The following is a 23011-nucleotide window of genomic DNA, read 5'->3' on the forward strand; positions in this document are numbered from 1 at the left end:
GATTTCAGTGTGCTTCATTAGAAGTGAAATATAAATTAAATTTGCTTTGTTATATAACAATTTTAAGGGTAAGAGTTTGTGTATAACATATACAGTAGAGACATAATTTTATCATAGAGAGACACGACGTTTATTCTTCATGTGTTTCCGCACGTTCTCTAAATCCACATAAGAACATCTACATATTTAGATTCCTGAGAATGTATACCATAAAGTCTCAGAGACTTACTCAAAACCCGAGTTTAGATTTCATATATATGTATGTACACAGCAATATTCGTATGTCTTAAAGAAGGAAGGGTAAAGGGAGAAATGGTTTGATCTAAACTAGTCGAGAGCCATGACCATGAACTAAATATTAAATTGAAAAAAGTTTATTCAAGCTTTTGAAAAATTTAATTAATTATAGTTTCTAAATTTTTAATTTCTTTTTAACTAAATTAGAATTTTCACTCGAATTATTAATTTATTAATAAATAAATAATTATAAAGTGAATTATTAATCCTACTATACATCTAAACTGAAAGCATCATTTAACAATAAAGCCGAGAAAACAGTAGTTTACACGAAATTTCAGAACTTCTGCCTTAGCTTAGGCAACTCGAATAACCTAGCTGTAAAATGATGAGTCGACGTTCAAAATAGTTATACTCGTAAGCTGAATGTAACTCTACCTTTTACCCAGGTGCGAATTTCGGTCGGCCGCCAGAGTTGGTTCGTCGGCCCATGGTCGGCCCAACTCTGGCTGCCGACCGGTCGGCAGCCAGAGTTGGGCCGACCATGGTAAATATTTGCACCCAAAGTTGGGCCGACTATGGCTGCCGACGTCGGCAGTCACAGTTGGGCCGACCATTGCAGCCATAGTTGGGCCGACTATGGGGGATTATGGTCGGCACAACCTTGGCAGCCATAGTTGGGCCAACCTTGGCTGCCATAGTTGGGCCGACCAGGGGGGGTAATGGTCGGTCCAACTATGGCAGCCACAGTTGGGCCAACCATGGCTGCCATAGTTGGGCCGACCATGGGGGTAATGGTCGGCACAACCTTGGCAGCCATGGTTGGCCCAACTGTGGCTGCCATAGTTGGGCCGACCATTCTTCCCCATAGTCGGTCCAACTATGGCAGCCACAGTTGGGCCGACTAAGGGGAAAATGGTTGGCACAACCTTGGCAGCCATAGTTGGGCCAACCTTGGCTGCCATAGTTGGGCCGACCATGGGGGACAATGGTCGGTACGACCTTGGCAGCCAAGGTCGGTCCAACCTTGGCTGCCATAGTTGGGCCGACCATTCTTCCCCATAGTCGGCCAAACTATGGCAGCCACAGTTGGGCCGACTAGGGGGAGAATGGTCGGCATGACTTTGAAAACCGCAGTTGGGCCGACTACGGGGAATGTAGTCAGCATGACTGGCAGCCGAGTATATCGATGGTCGGTATATCAAGGATTACAGAATTATTTTTCTCAAAAGAAACACGATCCCAGGTGCGAATTTCGGTCGGCCGCCAGAGTTGGTTCGTCGGCCCATGGTCGGCCCAACTCTGGCTGCCGACCGGTCGGCAGCCAGAGTTGGGCCGACCATGGTAAATATTTGCACCCAAAGTTGGGCCGACTATGGCTGCCGACGTCGGCAGTCACAGTTGGGCCGACCATTGCAGCCATAGTTGGGCCGACTATGGGGGATTATGGTCGGCACAACCTTGGCAGCCATAGTTGGGCCAACCTTGGCTGCCATAGTTGGGCCGACCAGGGGGGGTAATGGTCGGTCCAACTATGGCAGCCACAGTTGGGCCAACCATGGCTGCCATAGTTGGGCCGACCATGGGGGTAATGGTCGGCACAACCTTGGCAGCCATGGTTGGCCCAACTGTGGCTGCCATAGTTGGGCCGACCATTCTTCCCCATAGTCGGTCCAACTATGGCAGCCACAGTTGGGCCGACTAAGGGGAAAATGGTTGGCACAACCTTGGCAGCCATAGTTGGGCCAACCTTGGCTGCCATAGTTGGGCCGACCATGGGGGACAATGGTCGGTACGACCTTGGCAGCCAAGGTCGGTCCAACCTTGGCTGCCATAGTTGGGCCGACCATCATAAAGTAAATTTCTCTCCTACCATTGACAAATGTAAAATGTTTTTGTTAATTTACTTGTAATTGATTAATTTAAAAAGAAAAAAGGTTATATGTGATTAATTTATTATTTTGAATTACTAACTTTAATTTTTTTCAAGCTGTAGCTTATAACATTTATTTTTCTCCGTGACTCATATGTCATTGCGTAGTGTAGTGGTTAGCGTATTAGACTGCGGTGCGTTAGGTTGCGAGTTCGATCCCTGCGAGCGTTAAAAATTTTAATTTGTATATATGTATGTTTACGATTGCGTTTAGTGTTTAAGTATATAAAATAAATGTATAATGAATTTAAAATGATTACTAATATATGTTATTTGTATAACAAATTTTTATATTTTAATGTTTATGGTCGGCAAAATTTTAGCTGCCAAGGTTGGCCCAACCATGGCAGCCATAGTCGGGCCGACTATGGCTGCCGACCGTCAAGTTGGATGGTCGGCAGCCAAGGTCGGCCCAACTATGGTACCCATAGTTGGCCCGACTTAGTCGACCATAGGTCGGCCGACGTTATCAATTCGCTAGTTGGCCCGACCATCGGCAGCCATAGTCGGGCCGACCAAGGCTGCCATAGTTGGGCCGACTATCATAGCCGACGGTCGGCAGCCATAGTCGGGCCGACCATGGCAGCCATAGTTGGGCCGACCTCGGCTGCCTTAGTCGGGCCGACTATGGCTGCCGACCGTCAAGTTGGATGGTCGGCAGCCAAGGTTGGCCCAACTATGGCTGCCATGGTCGGCCCGACTATGGCTGCCGACCGTCGGCAAGGATGGTCGGCCCAACTAGGGCAGCCTTGGTCGGCCCGACTATGGTACCCATAGTCGGTCCAACTTAGTCGACCATAGGTCGGCCGACGTTATCAATTCGCTAGTTGGCCCGACCTCTGGCTGCCCGAGGTGGGCCGACCATGCACATGGTCGGCCCGACCATGGGCCGACCGACAATTCGCACCTGGGTACTGACAATACAGAAAATAAAAATTCTCCTCGAATGGTAAAAATTAGGTGTTCCATTTTAAGACTTTCTTTATTATTACTTTTACTTGCCTCTGTCTAAATCTGAATTAGTAGAAATTTTGAATTCGTGACTCACTTTTTTTTTGTTAGTAAATTACTAATATTTAACTAATAGTAAAAAGTGAATCACTAATTCAAATTAGTTAGAAATTTTACTAATTCTTTAGAGAGTAATTTTTTAAACGTTAATACAATGCAATTCTAAAAACATTTTCTGCAAGATAATTCTTAATCAATCTTCAATTCAACATAATGATATTTCATAATTTAATGCGCAATAAAAGGACAAGAGAATCATTTAAGTCTTCATACTTGTCATTATATAATATTAAGTTTTGAAATATCATTATCTTGAATTGAAGATTAATTGAGAATTATTTTGTATCCAACTTTCAAATTGCAGATGTTTTTTAACTTACAATTTGTATTCCATTGACTAGACTATATCTGTATATATTTAATTTAAAAAATATTCTTTAAATTTTTTTTTAATCCCTAAAAACTAAATATTTGTAAATAAAATTTAATTCAGTTTCTTTCCCATACATTTAAAACATTCAGTCGTGCATGTAGGGACTAATAATTTTCCATTCTCGTCAACAAGTTCGTCACGCAATTTTTCAGATAATACTTCAAATCCGGCTCTACTGGCTAATTTTGCTGATATTGGCGATGTAAAAACGGTCATTGTTAATGGAATTTTATATTTTTTACCAACTTCATTTCTGAAAGTTATTAAAAAATAAAGTTATCAAAATTTTAATTTAAAAACGTTTAAATAATTTTTTAACAAAAACTTAATTTTCTCTCTATATCTTTTTTTGCAAACCGACATTACCGTGCCATAAGAAGATGATATCCAATTGCATTTCCTCGAAAAACAGGATCTACACTTAGACCAAAGCCTCCTATATATTTATCGTAACCATATAATTTTTCAAGATTCACGTCTGCTGATGATGCTTCCATAACTTGCATTACTTTTCGTACCTTATCAGATTTACTCTGGAAAAAAAAAAAAAAATGTTAAACCCTCTCAATAAAAATATAATATATATTATTATTTAGTATATTATATGCTATTTAATATAAAAATTATATTTTTTAAATAGAACAATTTTTCGTTTACAATATATTGACTAAAATCGATTTTCTGTTCCTTTCCACCCAAATAAAGAATATTAAGGGCTGCTATTATAGGCTTTCCGCCTTGAGGATTTTCAACAAATGCCGCAACACTTAAATTATCCCCTAATGCAGTTTTAAATAATGTTCTAAATTCCTCCATTGCTTGTGGATCATTTTTCACATCTAAAAGTATAATGTAAAAAAATGCTTTGAAATAATATTTTATATTACATATTTTTTTGTTTGAGTAAAAAAAAAAAAAATTTTACAACATTGTTAATTAGAGCATTATTATTGTTTAAAACTTTCTTCTATTCATTATACACAGACATATGAAAAATAAATGTTATTTCATTTGTGCTTCATTTGTCTGGACCGCCCTTAATTAATTAACTCTTTTTGCAATCGAGGTCACCAGTCGGTTGAAATATATACTCTCGTGAATGTTACAGTTCATATAATACTAAAGTGACTAAATTTAAAAATTTGTTTTTTTTAATTTTCTATACATTTTTTTAATACTGATTTCTAAGTTTTCACAGAAAATTAAAATGCATTAAAATAAACTGCAACACGCTTATTATTTTAATCTAATTTTGCTTATTTTAATATACCAAAATGGATTAAAATAATAAGCGTTGCAGCTTATTTTAATGCCTTTTAATTTTCTGTGTTAATTTTATCACAAATGCAATATTTCATTATAATGTTTAAAAATAATTTATCAGTTATTAAAAATCATTAACTCACTTTCACTTTTACATAAAGGTTCATCGGCTAGAAAAAAAGTACACATATGATTCACAGCATCCACAAATCTATCTTTTGGAATTAGTTTAATGAAAAATTTCATTGGCTTTTCATTTTTTGTGGCTTCCACAATTTTAATAAAATCATTACTATCCTCCATGTTTTGGATAAAAGGGAAAATAATTTTTTTTTTTTTTGTAACTGATAAACTAAATGCAAAAAAAAAAAAATGTTCACACTAGTACTGAAAGCTTGCAAGATACTAGTCAGCTTTTAGTGGCTCGTACTTGGTGTATATGGTAGGAGATTACATGAACTACATGAAATGATATCCCCTTCTCTCTCGTTTGTGCGAAAATTATATTAATAAATAAGTCTATATAAGGGTCACTTAAAAGTACTTAACTTCAGACATCAATGACGTGACAATTTCTTTATTTTTTTTTCTGATTGCATATATATACATATCGTCATGAGTGCAATTTGTTTACGTCACGTTTAAATGAAAACAATTCATTATCTTATCTAACAAATAACCTTATCTTGAGAGATGCATTTTTGTTTTTCTTTTATTTGTTTATACTATACAATTATGTAATTTTATAACCGTTATACATTATAGGTACTATTAAAAAATCATTTTTTTCAATAGAAAAATTTTTGTTTAATTTTTTGGGAAATAAAATTTTTTCTTGTAATGTAACCTATACTCTCTAAATCTGAATCAGTCATATTTCACTGATTAGCAGTAAAAATTAGTTTAGTTTAGTTTAGTTTAGTAAAAATTAATTAGTTGAAATTTCTTGATTCAATTAGTAAAATATCAATTACTGATTGAATCAGTAATATAAACAGAGAAAATTAAGAGGCATTAAAATAAGCTGCAAGGCTTCTTATTTTAATCCAATTTTGCTTATTTTAATACCAAAATGGATTAAAATAAGCAAAATTGGATTAAAATAAGAAGCGTTGCAGCTTATTTTAATGTCTTTTAATTTTCTGTGAATATATGGCGACGGGCGCAAAATCTACTGATTTAATAGTTAATTTTAAAGGTTATGTTATATACAAATTAATGTTTTACTCTCTAAATCTGAATTAGTAAAAATATTTACTAATTTAAATTAGTCACTCACTTTTTGCTTTAGAATTAGTTAAATTTTACTAATTGTTAATTAAAGTTACTAATAATTAGTAAAATTTTACTAATTAGTTAAATTTACTAATTTAATTTACTTTTTAGTGAGTCACTAATTCAAATTAGTAAACATTTTTACTAATTCAGATTTAGAGAGTACATAAGTTATTTTCTACTGCTTGCATATTCACTAATTATATTAGTAAATTTCAAAAAATAACTGAAACTTCAGTTAAAATAAAAAGTACTGATTGAATTAGTAAAATTTCTACTGATTCAGATTTAGAGAGTATATACACTGAAAAACAACATTTTTTTGATAATCGGCTACTTGACTATTACCAAATAAATATTTATAAAATAATTATTATTTCAGTTAACTAAATGGTATTTGTTTCAAATACAAAAATCATTGGTCCAAATAAATAGTTTATTTTATTCAATTATTTGATTTCAAAAATTATTATAAATATTTATTTGATGTCAAGTAACCGATTATTTGAATCAATTAAATTTTTTTTTTGTCGGTGATATATATATAATTTGCTTGATTGTTTTTAGAATCTGTATTGTGGTTGAGTACAGAGGACAATGATGATGAACAATTATTAAGTTGTCGAGATTCAGATTCAATTTTACGTTCAGACGGTGAATCTTGGCAGCAAGGTGAATGCGTAAATTGTATTTGTGAAAAAGGAAAAATTTCATGTCAAGCAACAATGTGTAAAAGTTGCGAGAAACCAACATCACCAGCACCTGGAGAATGTTGTCCTCGTTGTTCTACAACGCTTCAAAATATCGCCACCGTTAAATGTAAAACGCTCACTGATTGTAAATTAAAATGCACCAATGGTTACATTAATGACACCAACAATTGTCCAATTTGTCAATGTATTAACACAAAGGTATATATTTCAATTTTTAATTAATTTTTTTTCATAATTATGAAAAAAAAAATTTAATACGAGGAAACAAAATTAGACAAGATAATTTTTTTTTTATAAACTAGAATGTTAAAGTCTTCTTCCTCTTTATTATTCTATTATTGCTATAATGAAAACTCAATTTCTTGAGTGGGAGAAAGAGAGAGAAAGAGAGAAAGTGTATGTCAGAGTACAACTTTGATAATTTGCTTTGCACAAGTAAATTTTTAATCAAATTTTGCTTTTAATGAGAAAATTTAAAATGAAGTTTAGTGCCACAGAGAGTATGGTTCTCTTGACAGAAAGTGCAAGTTTTCATGCTAAACTTAGCTATTGTCGTTCAAGTTTCTGAAACGTGGACCGGAAACTGGACGAGACGAAGATGAATAGCTGAACAGCGGAAATTCGCGTCTTGGACGAAATACGTGCGCGAGAAAACTCAAAACCACTTCAAACCTTCAAAAGAGAGAAAAAAAGAGAGAGAGAGAAAGCGCAAAAAAAGTTCTTTTTACTAGTCGATGATGATATCGAGTTTTATTGCATCCTCGAAAACGAATAAGTTTTTTCTTCCTCTCTTTTTTTAAAAGTTTTTAATTATTTTCTTAAAACAGTTTTTTTCATTGAATTTTTCAAATAAGTCCACTGTTTTAAAAATTCGTTTAGAGTGTATAAGTGTGTGTTAGGTATTTTTCTCAACAGCCTCCACTTTCCTCTTTCACCGCACCTGAAACTGAGTTTTTCTTTTTAAAATGTTTATAGTTTTCTGAAGAGTTTTACATCTGAGTTTTTTTTTTTAAACTCCTTTTATTTTACATTTAAAGTTTATAGTCAATTTAAAAGTTTTAATCAACATTAAAGTTTGTTCAGAAGGTTGATTGAAAATTGACGTCAAGTTAAACTTGTGGTTAGTAAATATTTTAAGTAACAAGCTTTTGATCGTTCATCTTTAATGTTAAATATAAGGAGTCAAAAGTGAAGTTATATATAGTTATTTAAACTTTTAAAAGCTGAAAAAAAGTATATTTATTTATATATACAATTTTGAAACAACTTGCCGGAATATATAATTTTATAAGAGAAAAAAAATCTTTTCTATTTTCAGATATTGACAGACGTTGAAAATAAAGAGAAAAAGATTTGTCCACAATTGCCACACTGTGGACTAAATTGTGAGCTTATTGAAGATGAGGACGGTTGTCGTGTGTGTGGATGCACAACTGATATTTCGACAATGTTTGATAGTGAAAATCATGAGAAGAAGGAAAAGAAGAATGAAGAAAAAGAAGAAGAAGAGGACAAAATCGTCTGTCCGGAGCTCAAGTGTGATCTTCACTGTGAAAACGGTCTCCTCATGGATGAGAATGATTGCACTCTTTGCCAATGCAAACCCTCCCATCCAGGATGTCCGGCCATGAGCGATTGCAAAAAGAAGTGCTCTTTTGGATACAAGGTCAACAAACGGGGATGCTCGGTAAGAAAATTCTCTTCACACTTTATCATTTTTTCTTTTCGTGTCAGAAATACTATATATATATACAGAAAACACAATTACAATAAAAGAAAAAAACAGTCGGTATAAATCTTCCAAGAGAAAAACATTTTCTCTCATAAAAAAAAAAAATGTTATTGGAAACTTTATGCTTTTTATAAATCTTCAAAAGATAATTTATATTTTTCTTCACTCAAAAATTTTCGAAAACAAATTTTTAAATAAATAAATCAAAATAAATAGATTCACGCGTTTTAACTTGAAATCGATATAATATGGGAGATCGCAAAATATAGGAGAATGGGTTATATAAATTTTGATCTATACACAGGTTTGTCGATGTCGAGCATCTTGTATCGATCAACACAATAAGACACATCCGGAAGGATCAAGGTGGGAACTAAATTCTTGTACAACGTGTAGTTGCGATGCAAGTGGACGACTCAGCTGCAAAGAGAAGCCCCCGAAGCCTAGCAATTGCTGTCCCATTTGTCCAATCACAGTGAGTAATGTGTCCGCTATCGTGTGCACGATCCTTGACCAACATAAAACAATACTGTTTCCTCCGTTTACATCCCTTATATAGTGTATATACATATAACATGAGAATTTTCTTATCATGATAAACTCGATAAACCCCAGAATCCAATATTCTTGTTATTATTAGTAATCTCTCTCTTTCTCTCTCTTTTTCTCTTTTATTTACAGTTATTGAGAATTTTTTTCCTTCTTTTATAGACTAATAGAAAATAATAACGTTATTAGTTTTACATATTTTCAATCATTTTTACAATTAGATAATAACAAAAACAGGTATACAAGAAGGTATAAATTAGGTATGAATTAGGTCAGATTAAAATTGACAACTAAAAATTCTACTAAAAAAATTAGGCCACATGAGAATAGACCAAATAAAGATTTGATCACTCTCTAAATTTGAATTAGTAAAAATGTTTACTAATTTAAATTAGTGACTCACTTTTTGCTTCTGAATTAGTAAAATTTTACTAATTGTTAGTAAAAGTTACTAATAATTAGTAAAATTTTACTAATTGAGAAGCAAAAAGTGAGTCACTAATTCAAATTAGTAAACATTTTTACTAATTCAGATTTAGAGAGCACATAAGAATTCAGATATTATGTTTATGTTTTGTAAGTAATTAATAAACATAAGAATTAGGCCAAATAAAAATTAGGTTGTATGAGAAATAAGGCAAATATAGATTACACCGTATATACTCTCTAAATCTGAATCAATAGAAATTTTACTAATTCAATCAGTACTCTCTAAATCTTAATTAGTAAAAATTTTTACTAATTTAAATTAGTGACTCACTTTTTGCTTTAGAATTAGTTAAAGTTTACTAATTGTTAGTAAAAGTTACTAATAATTAGTAAAATTTTACTAATTCAGAAGCTAAAAGTGAGTCACTACTCTCTAAATCTGAATCAGTAGAAATTTTACTAATTCAATCAGTACTTTTCATTTTAACTGAAGTTTCAGTTATTTTTTGAAATTTACTAATATAATTAGTGAATATGCAAGCAGTAGAAAATAACTTATGTACTCTCTAAATCTGAATAAGTAAAAATGTTTACTAATTTGAATTAGTGACTCACTAAAAAGTAAATTAAATTAGTAAATTTAACTAATTAGTAAAATTTTACTAATTATTAGTAACTTTAACTAACAATTAGTAAAATTTAACTAATTCTAAAGGAAAAAGTGAGTCACTAATTTAAATTAGTAAACATTTTTAATAATTCAGATTTAGAGAGTAAAACATTAATTTGTATATAACATAACCTTTAAAATTAACTATTAAATCAGTAGATTTTGCGCCCGCCGCCATATAATTTATATTACTAATTGAATCAGTAAATTTCAACTAATTATCAGTTGCTCAATTCTCGTTATGGCAATTAGTAGATTTCTACTGCTAATCAGTGAAATATGACTGATTAAGATTTAGAGAGTAATTCAAATTAGTAAACATTTTTACTAATTCAGATTTAGAGAGTACTTTTCATTTTAACTGAAGTTTCAGTTATTTTTTGAAATTTACTAATATAATTAGTAAATATATAAGCAATAGAAAATAACTTATGTAAATTAGTAATTTGTATATAACATAACCTTTAAAATTAACTGTTAAATCAGTAGATTTTGCGCCCGCTGCCATATGTTTATATTACTGATTCAATCAGTAATTTATATTTTACTAATTGAATCAGTAAATTTCTACTAATTATCAGTTGCTCAATTCTCGCTATGGCAATTAGTAGATTTCTACTGCTAATCAGTGAAATAGACTGATTCAGATTTAGAGAGTAGGAGTTATGTTTAGGATTAGGCCCGATTAGACTAAAATAGAAATAGATTAGGTTATGAATAAGATAGAGATAAATAAAAATTAGGACAAATAAGAATTAGATTACGAAAAGATTAAATCAAATGAGAATAGAATTAGTCGCTAAATGAGTATTAAAACAAAGTAAAGATTAAGGCAAATAAGAATTAGGTTAACTACAGATTAGAATAAATAAAGATTTAGGTCAATTAAGGAATAGGTTAAATATACAAATTAGGTCAAATAAGAAGTAGGTTAAATACAAATTAGGCAAGTGAGAATTAGCCCACTCTCTAAATTTGCATCAGTAAATTTTTTAACTAATTTGAATTACTCTCTATATTTGAATTAGTAAAAATGTTTACTAATTTGAATTAGTGACTCACTTTTTGCTTTAGAATTAGTTAAATTTTACTAATTGATAGTAAAAGTTACTAACAATTAGTAAAATTTTATTAATTGAGAAACAAAAAGTGAGTCACTAATTCAAATTAGTAAACTTTTTTACTAATTCAGATTTAGAGAGTAGTAAATTACATTTTGCTTAAATTTTACTAATTCGATATAGTAAATCTTTTTTTCTATTATTTAGTTAAATTTAACTAATTCAGAAAAGTGAGTCATTTTTTTTTGTTATACAATTATCGATGTATAATTTTTACACAAACGCAAAAAAATCTTCACCTAGATCAGCGATATGTTTAACTAAAGCAAAAGTTTTCGCTATTCTAAAGAAATATATCGCTGTTGTAGAGAAACTATAGTCGCTGTTTTAGATGAAGACTTTTTTTTCCGCACTCTCTAAATCTGAATTAGTAAAAATGTTTACTAATTCAAATTTAGAGAGCATGTTTGTATAAAATTTATATATAAAAAATAGATTTTACAGATAGAATTTATATGTAAAATTGTTCTTGTTTTTTTTATATAATTTATTTGTTACGGCACTCCTATAGCTTGTTTTGTATTTATGCGGATCTCGCGCTCTTGTATTCGATAATAGATTGCAGACAAGTGTATAAAATAAATGTATATATATTTAGTTTAAAAAATTCATTCTCCATTTTGTTTTAATTTAATATTTAATTATTTATGTCAAAATTTTTAAGTGTCATGCAAAATGAATTTTGTTTTTTTTTCTACTTTAAATTAATTCATTTGAATAAAAATTTCAAAATTGACTGCATTTCACGTTTTTTTTTAACTGCAGACAATTTATTCGTTCCAGCAATTTAAGCGTTGATCTCGTTTAGTTTGTTCTGCAACACACTTCTGGTGCATTCAATTAACAACCTCATATTTATGCATGCTATACAGAATACTGTCGAAATGATTTCAAAGTAGTTTTGCACGTTATATATATTTATATTAAGTTTTGGTCGTCTTATTTATTATTTATTTATGCTAATTGATAAAATTAATATATGCATTAATATTTTCATGTTATATAATTATTATAAAAAAAAAAAAAATTTCAAATTTATTGATTTTTTCTTTTCGTTAATTTTTAGATGGGAAATGAGACGGAAAATTCCTATTCAGGTGTCAAAAGCTGGGGCACAGTACCAATAACACTAATCATCATATTAGCATTGTTATGCATTATCCTTATCATTCATATAGTGAGGAATAAATTTCGGGTTCGATTATCACCAACCGCCACTTCCTATACGCCATATCCATCTCAATACTATAAATGTGTGCCAATATATGACACTCCTGTTCATCAAAATGAAAAAATGGTTTGCCTGTGAGAAATATATGTATGTTTCTCTGCAATATGATGGGATATATGAAACTATCGAATCTATCCTCCGAGTCACTGCCAATAATAAATAAATCAATATTTTTTTTTTTCACACAAAAAATAAAATAGCTTTCTAAAAATTTTTAAATCTAAAATCTAAAATACATTAAAAAATTAATTCTTTATAAAAGTATTTTAAAAAAATATTTCTAAATTTGCATCAATTTTTTTTTTTCATGGAATCACTAAAAACAAAAGTGTTTTCTTTAAAAAAGAAAATTACACAAGTATTGTGTATAAATTATCTTAGGTTAATTATTTGATGCTGATAAGGTTTATATATATGTATAGATTGTACTATTTCAAGTCGATTCGATGCAATTCTGAAAATACGATAATTGGAACAAGTACCATGTACTTGAAATAAACTCGAATTCTAGCGCAGTGGTTCGGAAATTGCAATTCAAGCTGCAAAGTCTCTAATTGGAATCTACGATTTTATTGTAGTTTCAAAAGGCAATATAAGCTATACTCTGGACTGAAACCCCCGTGGCGTGACTCGTGAGAGAGATATATAGAGAAAAATGTCACATTTTATAAGCACCTATATAAATGTTACAGTCTGTACGTCCGAGACTCATCCTTATACAGCTGTTGTATCAAAAAAAAAATAAAAAAAAAAAAGTTAGACGAAATCTCCAACAAGCTGTGATGAAAAACTTGTAAAATATAAATATTGTCACAATCTCAAATTGATATTAATGTGAAACAAAAAAATACAAATTACTAATGTCTTTTAAAAAAAAAAAAATTTTTTAGGTACAAATTTACTGTAAAAATGGACTATTAGTATTTAAGTATTTAATTCCTAGTTTCTTTGATCTCTGGACCATTGCGACATTATTTTAATTTAACGAACTCTTTAAAAAAAAAAAAATTTAATATTTGGTAAGATTTAAATGGATTAATGCTTAGTTTTCAGAGCGACACAAAACCTATAATCAAAGATTAATTTTTCATTCTGTTTAATATTTACTGAAATTATAATGAGTTCGTTATTTACTCATCGAACTGCGCGCGCAATTGTTTGTTAATGTGTGAATGTGATATAAATATTTGTATAGATTTTATGTGGTTAAATATTCATTTTTTTTGCAGCTGTAATCTCAGTCATATATTTTTTTTTTTTGTAAAATTTTATTTTTTATTAAGGTGTCCTTCGATCCTCTCAAAATAACAACAGAAAATAGAATTTATTTAAAAAATAAAGCAATACTCTAGTCATATATGTAATGCTTGAAAATCCATTCTGGTTTAATTCAAAAATGAAATGTTTTTTCATTATAAAAAAAAAAAAATCAATAAGTTTTAATTTCCAGAGACTTATTATTAATTTATTTATATCTAATTTTCATGAGTACACAATGTTAATGTTAGGTTAAAATTAAAACTGTGTTATTAGACTACTTTCTCTTTCTCTCTTTTATCTTTCCTATAATTTTAATTTTATTATCAGTTACAAGAACTAAAATTTTTTTCTTTTTCTCTACATTTGAGTCAAAATAGCTTCCTAGAAAAATGCTTGAAAAAAATTAGAAAAGAAACTTCCTATATATTAATATAATTGTAAGATATTTTTAATTTAAATTCTTAAATATAGGAATTTATTAAAATTTCGAAAAAAGAGAAGAAAAATTTGGCAAAGAGAAATTTTTTCTTTATCCAAAAAAAAAGCTTTGTATTAATTATCCGCAACTGTAGTATTTTTAGATAATAGACGCATTTTTGAGTTTTGAAAAAAAAATAATAAACTCAAAATAAATTATGTAAAGCGAATCGTTTTTTTTTTAAGTCTAATGTTGAGAAAATGTTCTCAAATAAATAAGGTATATCTAATAAAAGTATTTCCTATATCCAGAAATCTTAATCTTTCATCGATTTTTTGGATTGTAAAATATAAAAAAAAACACTGTATGTAAAATAATATTGCTTCCTGAAACTTATCAAAAAAAAAAAAATTGTCTTATTTTTTCTGAGTTTAAAAAAAAAATTGACAAATGTACTTCTTTTACATGCTCTTTTTAATATAGCTAAATTATAGAATTTCAATTTTCTATTAGAATTTATTAAACGTGATAAAATGTATTGTACGTATTATACTTAAAAAAAAACTTACACATATCCATGTACCTATACACGCAATGCTATATATAAATAGATGATTGTCTTCTTAAACTGATATATATTTTTTCAATGTTACACTGACATACATCGACAAGCGACACAAAAAAAAAAAAAATAGTAGAAAGTTTAGAATTATTTATAATGATCAATATAATTATAATAAACGCGTATACATATATACATATAATTATAATATATAATAATTGTCGAAAAAAAAAAAAAAATGTATAGGTAAAATTTCGTATATATGTGTATGTACCTTGGAGACAATATTTATTACAATTTGAACTATATTATATAATTAATAAGAATAAGAGTAAGCGTATCAAAAAAAATTTATGGAAAACTATGTAATATTTAAACAAAAAATTCATTAATTCAATATCTGTTAATTTGGAAAGTTAATATAAACATTAAAAAACAAAAACTTTATTTTATACGAATAACATATCCCAGTTAGGAAAAAAAAAATTTGTAAAGATCATCATTTTCGAAAATAAATTATTAATTTAAACAACGACCAATAGAAACAAGAAAACTATATTAAAGATAAATAATATTGCATAGAGAACAAAAAAAAAAAAATCATTTTAGAGAGTTCCATTTTGACGAAAAAAAAAAATCTTTCCTTGTAATCCATCAAAAATTATAGGGATGGTAAAATCAAAATCGAATATCAATTTTGAAAATTAAAAATTCGACTTTTAATCGATTATAATCGAGATTTAAACTAAAAATCGATTTCGATTCCAATCTCTATAAATATTATCGCAAATATAAACGCGCATAGACGTAACAACGTTAGCTCTTTGTATATGTTAAATAAAATTTAATAAAAAGCTAAATAAAATTGTTGATACGATAAGAATAGCATATAGACTATTTTTTTACACTAGTTCTCTCTCTCTCTCTCTCTCTCTCTCCATAATTTTTCTTCAATAATTTTTAAATAGTGACTAATATAAATAAATTATCGCAGTGAATATATTCTCAAGAGAATCTAATTTATATTTTCAAATAAAAATTTGTATAATTTATATTTAAATAAAATTTGCATAATTTATATTTAAATAAAAATTTGCATAATTTATTTAGAATAAAATTATGCATTTTTAAATAGTTATAGAATGACTAATAAAAAATTATGCATAAATTTTGAGATTTGTTTTTCAAAAAAAAAAAAAATGTTTTAAATATTAAAATTTTAAATTTAACTTGAATTTAATACAAGTGGTGCCATCTTGTAAATTGTAGTTAAAGCTCGTGAAAAAGGAAAAAAAATTGTGTAATATTTTTCTTTTATTATAGAAGAACAAAGTTCAATTAATAATAATATTGTAATAAACATCAAGTTTACTCAATCAATTATCATAATTTTTAATCCATATTGTTATTTCTATATTTATTACACTGATAAGATAGTGAGTTTTTCTCACGTAGTTACCATCGAAAGATAAGAGGCAAAAATAAATTTTAATATCAGTTTTTTCAAAAAATAAAGAAAATACTAATTATTAAAAAAAAAATTTTAATTATTTTTTAAAATAAACAAATTTCCAGTTTTTTTTTCTATAAATTTCTTTTTTATCAAATTAATAACAAAAAATGATTAATGAAAATTAAAATTTTCATTTGAATTAAGTGGTTTAAATGAATAATAAACTTTTAATTATAATGATAGAATATCTCCCCTATACTTAATTTGTTTCGCAATAATTTTGTGTATGTCAATAAAGATATTTAGTGCTTGTATTACAAAACTAAGCTTAAGACATAATTCATAAAATATCGAATTCTAAACAAATAAAAGTATACAATTAAACTTGAAATTAATTTTTTAATATAAATTATTTTGAGATATGATAAAAATTTGATGTGAAAAATATAAAAAGTATAAAATCAACAGATAACATTATTTTTATAGTATTCAGTTCATTTACATTGCACTAGATGTCTGGATCCTAAAACCAGTTTTATATTTTCCCTCAAAAAAGTAAAAGAATTAAATGAAGTGTGCTCCAAAAGTGAATGAGTTGTATTCTTATAGTGTTGCAGTAGTTTATAAAGTTAAAAAATAAAAAAAGGTAAGTAAAAATTTTTATCGAATAATTTATATAACCATTGTAACTTCAAATCTATAGATCTTATTTTTTAAATATCAAATTTTCCATAAATTATCACATAACCTCCAAATATATTAATTGATTATTTTGTTATAAATTATTTGCACACACGATCTGATGATCGCATCAACTAATTATTTATAATAAATTTTTTTTAAATTAAAATTATATTATATCATAGAAAAATATAATTAAATAATAAAAATATATATTTTTAAAAAAATATTTCATATTTGCTTAAGAAGCACTCACGTGTTTATAGTTTTCCATAGTATGCACTTTCTCCTGAAGAATAAAACATCCATCTGCAAAAAAAAAAAAGAGAAAAACATATCTTAATATAATTATTTTTAAATAATATTTTACACTATTTTGTATTTAATTTTCTTTAAATATGCCTAAAGAAATGTTTGACATATTCAAAAATTCAAAAATGTGAATATATTAAACTACTGAAATCAAATTTATTGTAGAAAAAGAAAATCAATGAATTTCAAATTTACCGCCACCTTTTCTACTTAAATTTTTACAATTCTTTTTTTTTGTATTTAATTTTCAAAACAATAGAAATTTTTACATAAAAAATGTAAAGTTAAAAAAATATTTCACATTCCTCACCCCCCTTAAAAAAAGTTCTGAAAACTTTTTATTTTGATTGTACTTGAAATTATTTAAATAATATTTAGAATAAAATATTGTAAAATTTAAAAAAAAACATGTTTGACACTGAATTATATAATAGCATGAAGTATACCATTATCTTGTTAGTATAATCAGTAAACAATTTTTCTATAATAGATATAAACGCATTTATTTTTAATTCTTATAATATTTTAAAAACTAAAAAATATATTATTTGTTAAAATTATGTAACATCAATTTTGTTAAAAATTATTTAATTATAAGTCAAAATTTAATAGAATTTACCGATTCATTATTCTTTTAATTCTTATCGTTGTCATTTTTGATAACTATTTCTTTTTTTTTTAATACAATTTTAATGTTCCAAATTTTTTAAAAAGTAATTTGTAAATATAATTTGTTTCAAGAAAAGAGAAAGTTTTTAAACAAATTGAAATTTTTTTAAAAAATGATTTACGAATTAAAAAATAAATAAAAAATTAAATATAAATTAAAAATATTAAACAGTAAAGTTGTAAAAAATATTTTAAAAAAAAAATAATAATAAATAATTAGTTACAGATTATGGAAAGAATATTAGAAAAATGTGTGAAAATTGTGAAACACATTTCAGTGGAGCCAACAATGTGGCTTTACATGATGGCATTTATGACCACTTCTGTAATTGAACAAGCATTTTTTGTTTATAAAGCTTGTCGTGTAGATCATGAATTTAGCGAAGAAATCTGTAGAAATATAACAGCAAACAAAACATTAAATTCTCAAGTACAAGTACGTAAGAATTTTTTCAAAAATTCTAATAAAATATTTATCGAAAGAATAATATTTTTTTTTAATATAATTACACTGAAAAAAAAATTTATTTGATTCAAATACTCGATTATTTGAGTATTATCAAATAAATATTTACTTGAACCAAATAATTTTTATATTTGAATTAAATAAATTATATTTGAACCAATAATTTTTGTATTTGAAACAAATACAATTTAATTGGCTCAAATAATAATTATTTGACACAAATAAATATATTTATTTGATAATAGTCAAATAATCGAGTATTTCACTCAGAGAAATGGTATATTTGTCTCCGAGCCTACTAACTCATTTATTTGTTGCAAATATATTTTATTTCATTGAAATAAAAAATTTATTTGTTGCAAATATATTTTATTTCATTGAAATAAAAAATTTATTTGAGGCAAAGAAAAATTTATTTCTGACAAATAAAACTTTTATTTACGCCAAATAAATAAGTTAGTAGGCTCTGAGACAAATATACGTTTATTTAACTCAAATATATTTTATTTGGTTCAAATAAATCATTTCTCTGCGTGTTGAATCAAATAAATTTTTTTTACAGTGTAATATCACGGAAAAAAAATAAAAAGTAATTTTTACTATTTTCATAGTAAAATGGGAACTGTTCGAAGTTTCTGCACACATCTCTGGCAACTTTTACTCCAAAAATAGTAAAATTTACTTCAGAAATAGTAAAAATTACTACGGAACAGTAAAATTTACTACAAAAATAGTAAATTTGACTATTTTTGGAGTAAAAGTTGCCAGAGATGCGCAGAAACTTCGAACAGTTCCCATCTTACTATGAAAGTACGAAAAATTACTTTTTCTTTTTTTCCGTGTAATTAAAATTCAGAGAAATAAAATTCCAGATGAAAAAAAAATGAATCTAAAGATCCGAATTGACAAAATTTACAGATTACTGTTTCAAAATTTCATCAATGGAATGGAATAGCATCTCATGTATTGCCAATAATTTTAGCATTTTTCATTGGAAATTGGAGTGATCGTCGAGGGAGAAAATTACTTCTAATTCTCGGTTTATTTGGCAAACTTATTTATTCATTTATGATTGTTATAAATACAGTAATGCCATCATGGAATATCAATATGATTATATATACTGCTAGTATACCATCCACATTATTTGGAGCAGATGTTGCAATTTTTGCCGCTTGTTTTGCTTATATTTCTGATATCTCAAGTGTTGAGGACAGAACATTTAGAATTACAATATTAGATGCTGTATATTTAAGCTCAATGCCTATGGGTATTATTTTTTATTTCATTTTTTTTTTTTAATTTTAATAATACCATTATTATTTAAATCATAATTTTCTTTTTCTAGGTATTGCTCTTGGCTCCTATTTATTTAATCACGTTGTAAATTTTTCCTATACAATAATGTTTAGTATAAATTCATCTCTTTTAGTATTGGCAATTATTTATTCTCTATTAAATTTAGAATGGCAAACAAATACTAAACAACAATCAATAAAAGGAAGAAATGTATTTTTAGATTTTTTTGACAAAAATCATGTAATTGAAACAATAAAAACTTTAGTGAAACGACGCGAATTAAATGGTAGGCTTTGTTTGTGGATATTATTTTTAGGTATGTCACTTTATGCATTTCAAAGGGATGAAAAACCAATGAGCTATTTGTATACACAAATTATGTTTAAATGGAATGTCGCTGATTTCAGTCAATTTCGAATATTTCAATCAAGTTTATTTGTTATTGGTTAGTATATAGAGAAAAATTTAATTAACAAATTTAATTACATACCTAAATATAAATGTTGGATTAATAATAAAATTTCTAGCTATGCTGTTGGGTGTACCAATAATGAGTAAAACATTCAAATTAAATGATACATGGATAGTGATAATTGGCACTTTATCTCATTCATTAGCAAGAATAGTTTTTTGTCTTGCTAAAAAACCAATTTTCTTCTATATAGGTAAGTAAAAAAAAAAATTTTTGATTTTACATTTTTTTACAAAAATAAATGACTAATATAACCTAAATTTATTACTTTGACTTTAGGTACAATTTTTGGAGCATTTGGACCAATTGTAGCTCCAGTATTGAGATCAATGATTTCCAAAGAAGTACCACCGGAAGAAAGAGGTATAAATAAATTTAAATTAAAAAACAAATTTTTTGTATACCTAATCTATTTATTTTTAGGAAAAATATTTTCCATATTGTCAGTTTTTGACAATGCTGTACCAATATTTAGTGGAGTTATGTATAGTCAATTGTATAATGCAACTATAATTAGTATGCCCAGTGCTATTTATTTGCTGACAATTGGTTCACAAATTACTGTCTTGTTTTTAGTATTGTAAGCATTATTATTATTATTTTATACATTGACTATTTTTAGAAACAAACCAGTAATTATACATTTCTTTTACAGAATTATTTATTTTTTTCCTCGATCGCAAAGACTGAACGATAAAAATGAAGTAAATGTATAAAAATTTATTCAATACGGATATATATATATATATGTATATAATAGTGGGTAAAAATGTAATTTTCACAAATTTAACTATTTTTAGAACTCATTTACAATATTGCATATAATAAATTTTAATCTCGTTATACGCGTACAAAGATTTATAAGCATAATAAAAAATCAAGACTATTGTAAATATTTTATTAAGAAAAAATTTTCAAAAAAAAAATTATAATATTTACCGACTGATGATGAGAATGTTAATTCCAAATATTTTTTTATAATAATTAAAATAAAAATAACATTTTTTTTGAAAAATTAGACAAATTTACTTTCTTTAAAAAAAAAAAAATTTTCCTCTCTCTAAAAAAATATATATTAAAAAGTTGTTACAATGTTTAATCAAATAAATGAAATCTTGTTTACTATATATACTCGAAGAGTAATGTTTACTATCATATGCTATCTGTTTGTAATACTATCATCATTGATCATTTATTATACATATTATTTCAATATTTATTTATTTTATTAAAAATTCAATTTATTATTATTAAAAATTTAATTTATTATTATTAAACTAATTACTGTACACTTATTTTATTATTTAATTTCTCATGTCCACTTTGTCAGAATATATGTGTACTTAATCACAGTGAATTTGTCTATAAACAAAATTCATTTTTATTGGCATTGTTCCGCTTAAAGCAAGACGTGTATGAAAATAAATTCAAAGTTAAAAAAAATAAACCACACATAATCGGACTATTCTTTTTCACTTGACGTCATAAGAGAAGAGAGAGAGAGAAAAAAAAAGAGAAACAGTCAGAAGATTTAAAAAATTTTCAATGTAAAATTGTAATAAAATTAATATTACATTTATTCCATTACTATTTTAAAAAAATCTTACTTTCTCAAATAGAAAATAACGAATTATAAAAACTTTTTAGTCGGGGAAAATAAATAATTTTTACTTTAATTGGAAAATTTTAGTTTCAGAGAGGATCAAAAAAAAATAATTATAACTATTGTTTCTATTCTAATTTTTTGCTATGCATTTTTATAAAAAATTATGTTTAATGTATTTTTCAGATCATTCGAATTCATCATCTCTAGCTCTGCCTCATCTCACAGTTTATTATTGTAGAGCGAAACCTTCCTTCCGTTTCACTCTTTCTCTTTTCTCTCTCACGTCCTCGAACTCACCACAAAGTTTTTGAATTTTTATCATTCAAAAAATATTTTTAAAAAAATTATTCAATTAAAATAATTGTTAACTATTATCAAATAAATTTATTTAATTGAATCAAATAATATTTATTTGCAAATAGTTAATAACTGTTTTAATGAAAAAAAAAATTTCAGTATATTTTTTTTAAATAACTAAAAAAATTAAACAATATTTTTTTTAAATAACTAAAAAAAATTAAACAATATTTTTAAAAATATCGAAATAAATTTTTTTTTATAATTAATAATAATTTATACTTTATTTTGTATTTCATTAAAAAATTAAAAAGAAATAGTTATCCAAAAAAAAAGTTGGTCGATGAAAGTCATTAACTTGTCATCTTGCACTTAACTCGTCAGCTTACACATCGTGCAAGTATTAAAGTAATGTATAAAATAACGTGCATTCCATATAAATATTTCATGTAGAAATTTGTAGAATCAAAAAATTTAATTTTAATAAAAAAAATTTATATTCATAAATTTAAAAATATATTTTATAAAAAAAATAATAAAATTTTGTTTTTGTCACATTATTTTCACTTTTAGATTAAAAAAAAAAAGTATTAAATTAAAATATTATAAATTAATAATATTTTGTTATTTAATATCGCGATAAGAAGTTTCTTCACGTATATATTTTTGTTTTGAACTTATCATATATGAGATGATGCCCGCACGTTCATATACATATAATACGACTTGAGAATATCTCAGAGTATAGAAGGTATTTAAAAGGGAAATATCAATGTAAAATTAATGTCAGTTTTGCTTTATAAAAGCCGACACAGTTATGCGATGATACATCGTGCTGAATGATATATCTTTAAAAATAAAAAGTATATTTTTTACTAAATGATTTTAAATCCATTTGTTAATTGTATAAAAATTTTTA

The 23011-nt window shown here is 27.0% G+C and overlaps 4 protein-coding genes and 1 long non-coding RNA gene across 5 annotated transcripts in view; 2 read left to right on the forward strand and 3 right to left on the reverse strand.

The window, feature by feature from the left end:
- LOC127282797 (cysteine-rich motor neuron 1 protein-like) overlaps nucleotides 1–15722 on the forward strand; it is a 63063-nt gene extending 47341 nt beyond the window's left edge. Inside the window, exons 4-7 of the mRNA XM_051307292.1 lie at nucleotides 6720–7063; nucleotides 8184–8552; nucleotides 8902–9072; nucleotides 12433–15722. Coding sequence (XP_051163249.1) covers nucleotides 6720–7063; nucleotides 8184–8552; nucleotides 8902–9072; nucleotides 12433–12675 — 1127 coding nt within the window. The 3' untranslated portion in view covers nucleotides 12676–15722. The remainder of the gene's footprint in view (nucleotides 1–6719; nucleotides 7064–8183; nucleotides 8553–8901; nucleotides 9073–12432) is intronic.
- On the reverse strand, nucleotides 359–2745 carry LOC127282804 (uncharacterized). The gene is made up of 2 exons (XR_007843254.1): nucleotides 1891–2745; nucleotides 359–924 (listed from the first exon to the last, which is right to left on the reverse strand). It is a non-coding gene; the product is annotated as an uncharacterized LOC127282804 (long non-coding RNA).
- On the reverse strand, nucleotides 3652–5353 carry LOC127282801 (uncharacterized). Its single transcript, XM_051307303.1, has 4 exons — nucleotides 5021–5353; nucleotides 4272–4453; nucleotides 3981–4147; nucleotides 3652–3867 (listed from the first exon to the last, which is right to left on the reverse strand). Exons 1-4 carry the CDS (start codon nucleotides 5178–5180, stop codon nucleotides 3666–3668), a joined length of 711 nt encoding a protein of 236 aa, XP_051163260.1. The 5' UTR covers nucleotides 5181–5353; the 3' UTR covers nucleotides 3652–3665.
- A 980-nt stretch (nucleotides 15723–16702) lies between the features above and the next one.
- LOC127282795 (proton-coupled folate transporter) lies at nucleotides 16703–21092 on the forward strand. Its single transcript, XM_051307290.1, has 8 exons — nucleotides 16703–16936; nucleotides 18173–18388; nucleotides 19337–19688; nucleotides 19767–20162; nucleotides 20245–20382; nucleotides 20469–20552; nucleotides 20613–20769; nucleotides 20845–21092. Exons 2-8 carry the CDS (start codon nucleotides 18182–18184, stop codon nucleotides 20903–20905), a joined length of 1395 nt encoding a protein of 464 aa, XP_051163247.1. The 5' UTR covers nucleotides 16703–16936; nucleotides 18173–18181; the 3' UTR covers nucleotides 20906–21092.
- LOC127282791 (exonuclease mut-7 homolog) overlaps nucleotides 17228–23011 on the reverse strand; it is a 73540-nt gene continuing 67756 nt past the window's right edge. The window contains exon 15 of the transcript XR_007843250.1: nucleotides 17228–17280. The gene's annotated coding sequence lies outside the window, so the exon portion shown is untranslated. The remainder of the gene's footprint in view (nucleotides 17281–23011) is intronic.

The sequence above is a fragment of the Leptopilina boulardi genome, unplaced genomic scaffold (assembly GCF_019393585.1).
Source record: "Leptopilina boulardi isolate dan_hultmark-lab unplaced genomic scaffold, ZJU_Lbou_2.1 LbouV2_302, whole genome shotgun sequence".
Taxonomy (NCBI): domain Eukaryota; kingdom Metazoa; phylum Arthropoda; class Insecta; order Hymenoptera; family Figitidae; genus Leptopilina; species Leptopilina boulardi.

Bases quoted from the DNA above. Each gene is read 5' to 3' on its own strand.
- LOC127282801 (XM_051307303.1), bottom strand. From the start codon at position 5,180: ATGGAGGATAGTAATGATTTTATTAAAATTGTGGAAGCCACAAAAAAT. The intron at 4,454-5,020 runs GTGAGTTAATGA...TTATACTTTTAG, and splicing joins ACCTTTATGTAAAAGTGAAA to ATGTGAAAAATGATCCACAA. The intron at 4,148-4,271 runs GTAAACGAAAAA...TTTTTTTTCCAG, and splicing joins TCGATTTTAGTCAATATATT to AGTAAATCTGATAAGGTACG.
- LOC127282795 (XM_051307290.1), top strand. From the start codon at position 18,182: ATGGAAAGAATATTAGAAAAATGTGTGAAAATTGTGAAACACATTTCA. The intron at 18,389-19,336 runs GTACGTAAGAAT...CAAAATTTACAG, and splicing joins CATTAAATTCTCAAGTACAA to ATTACTGTTTCAAAATTTCA. The intron at 20,163-20,244 runs GTTAGTATATAG...TAAAATTTCTAG, and splicing joins ATCAAGTTTATTTGTTATTG to CTATGCTGTTGGGTGTACCA.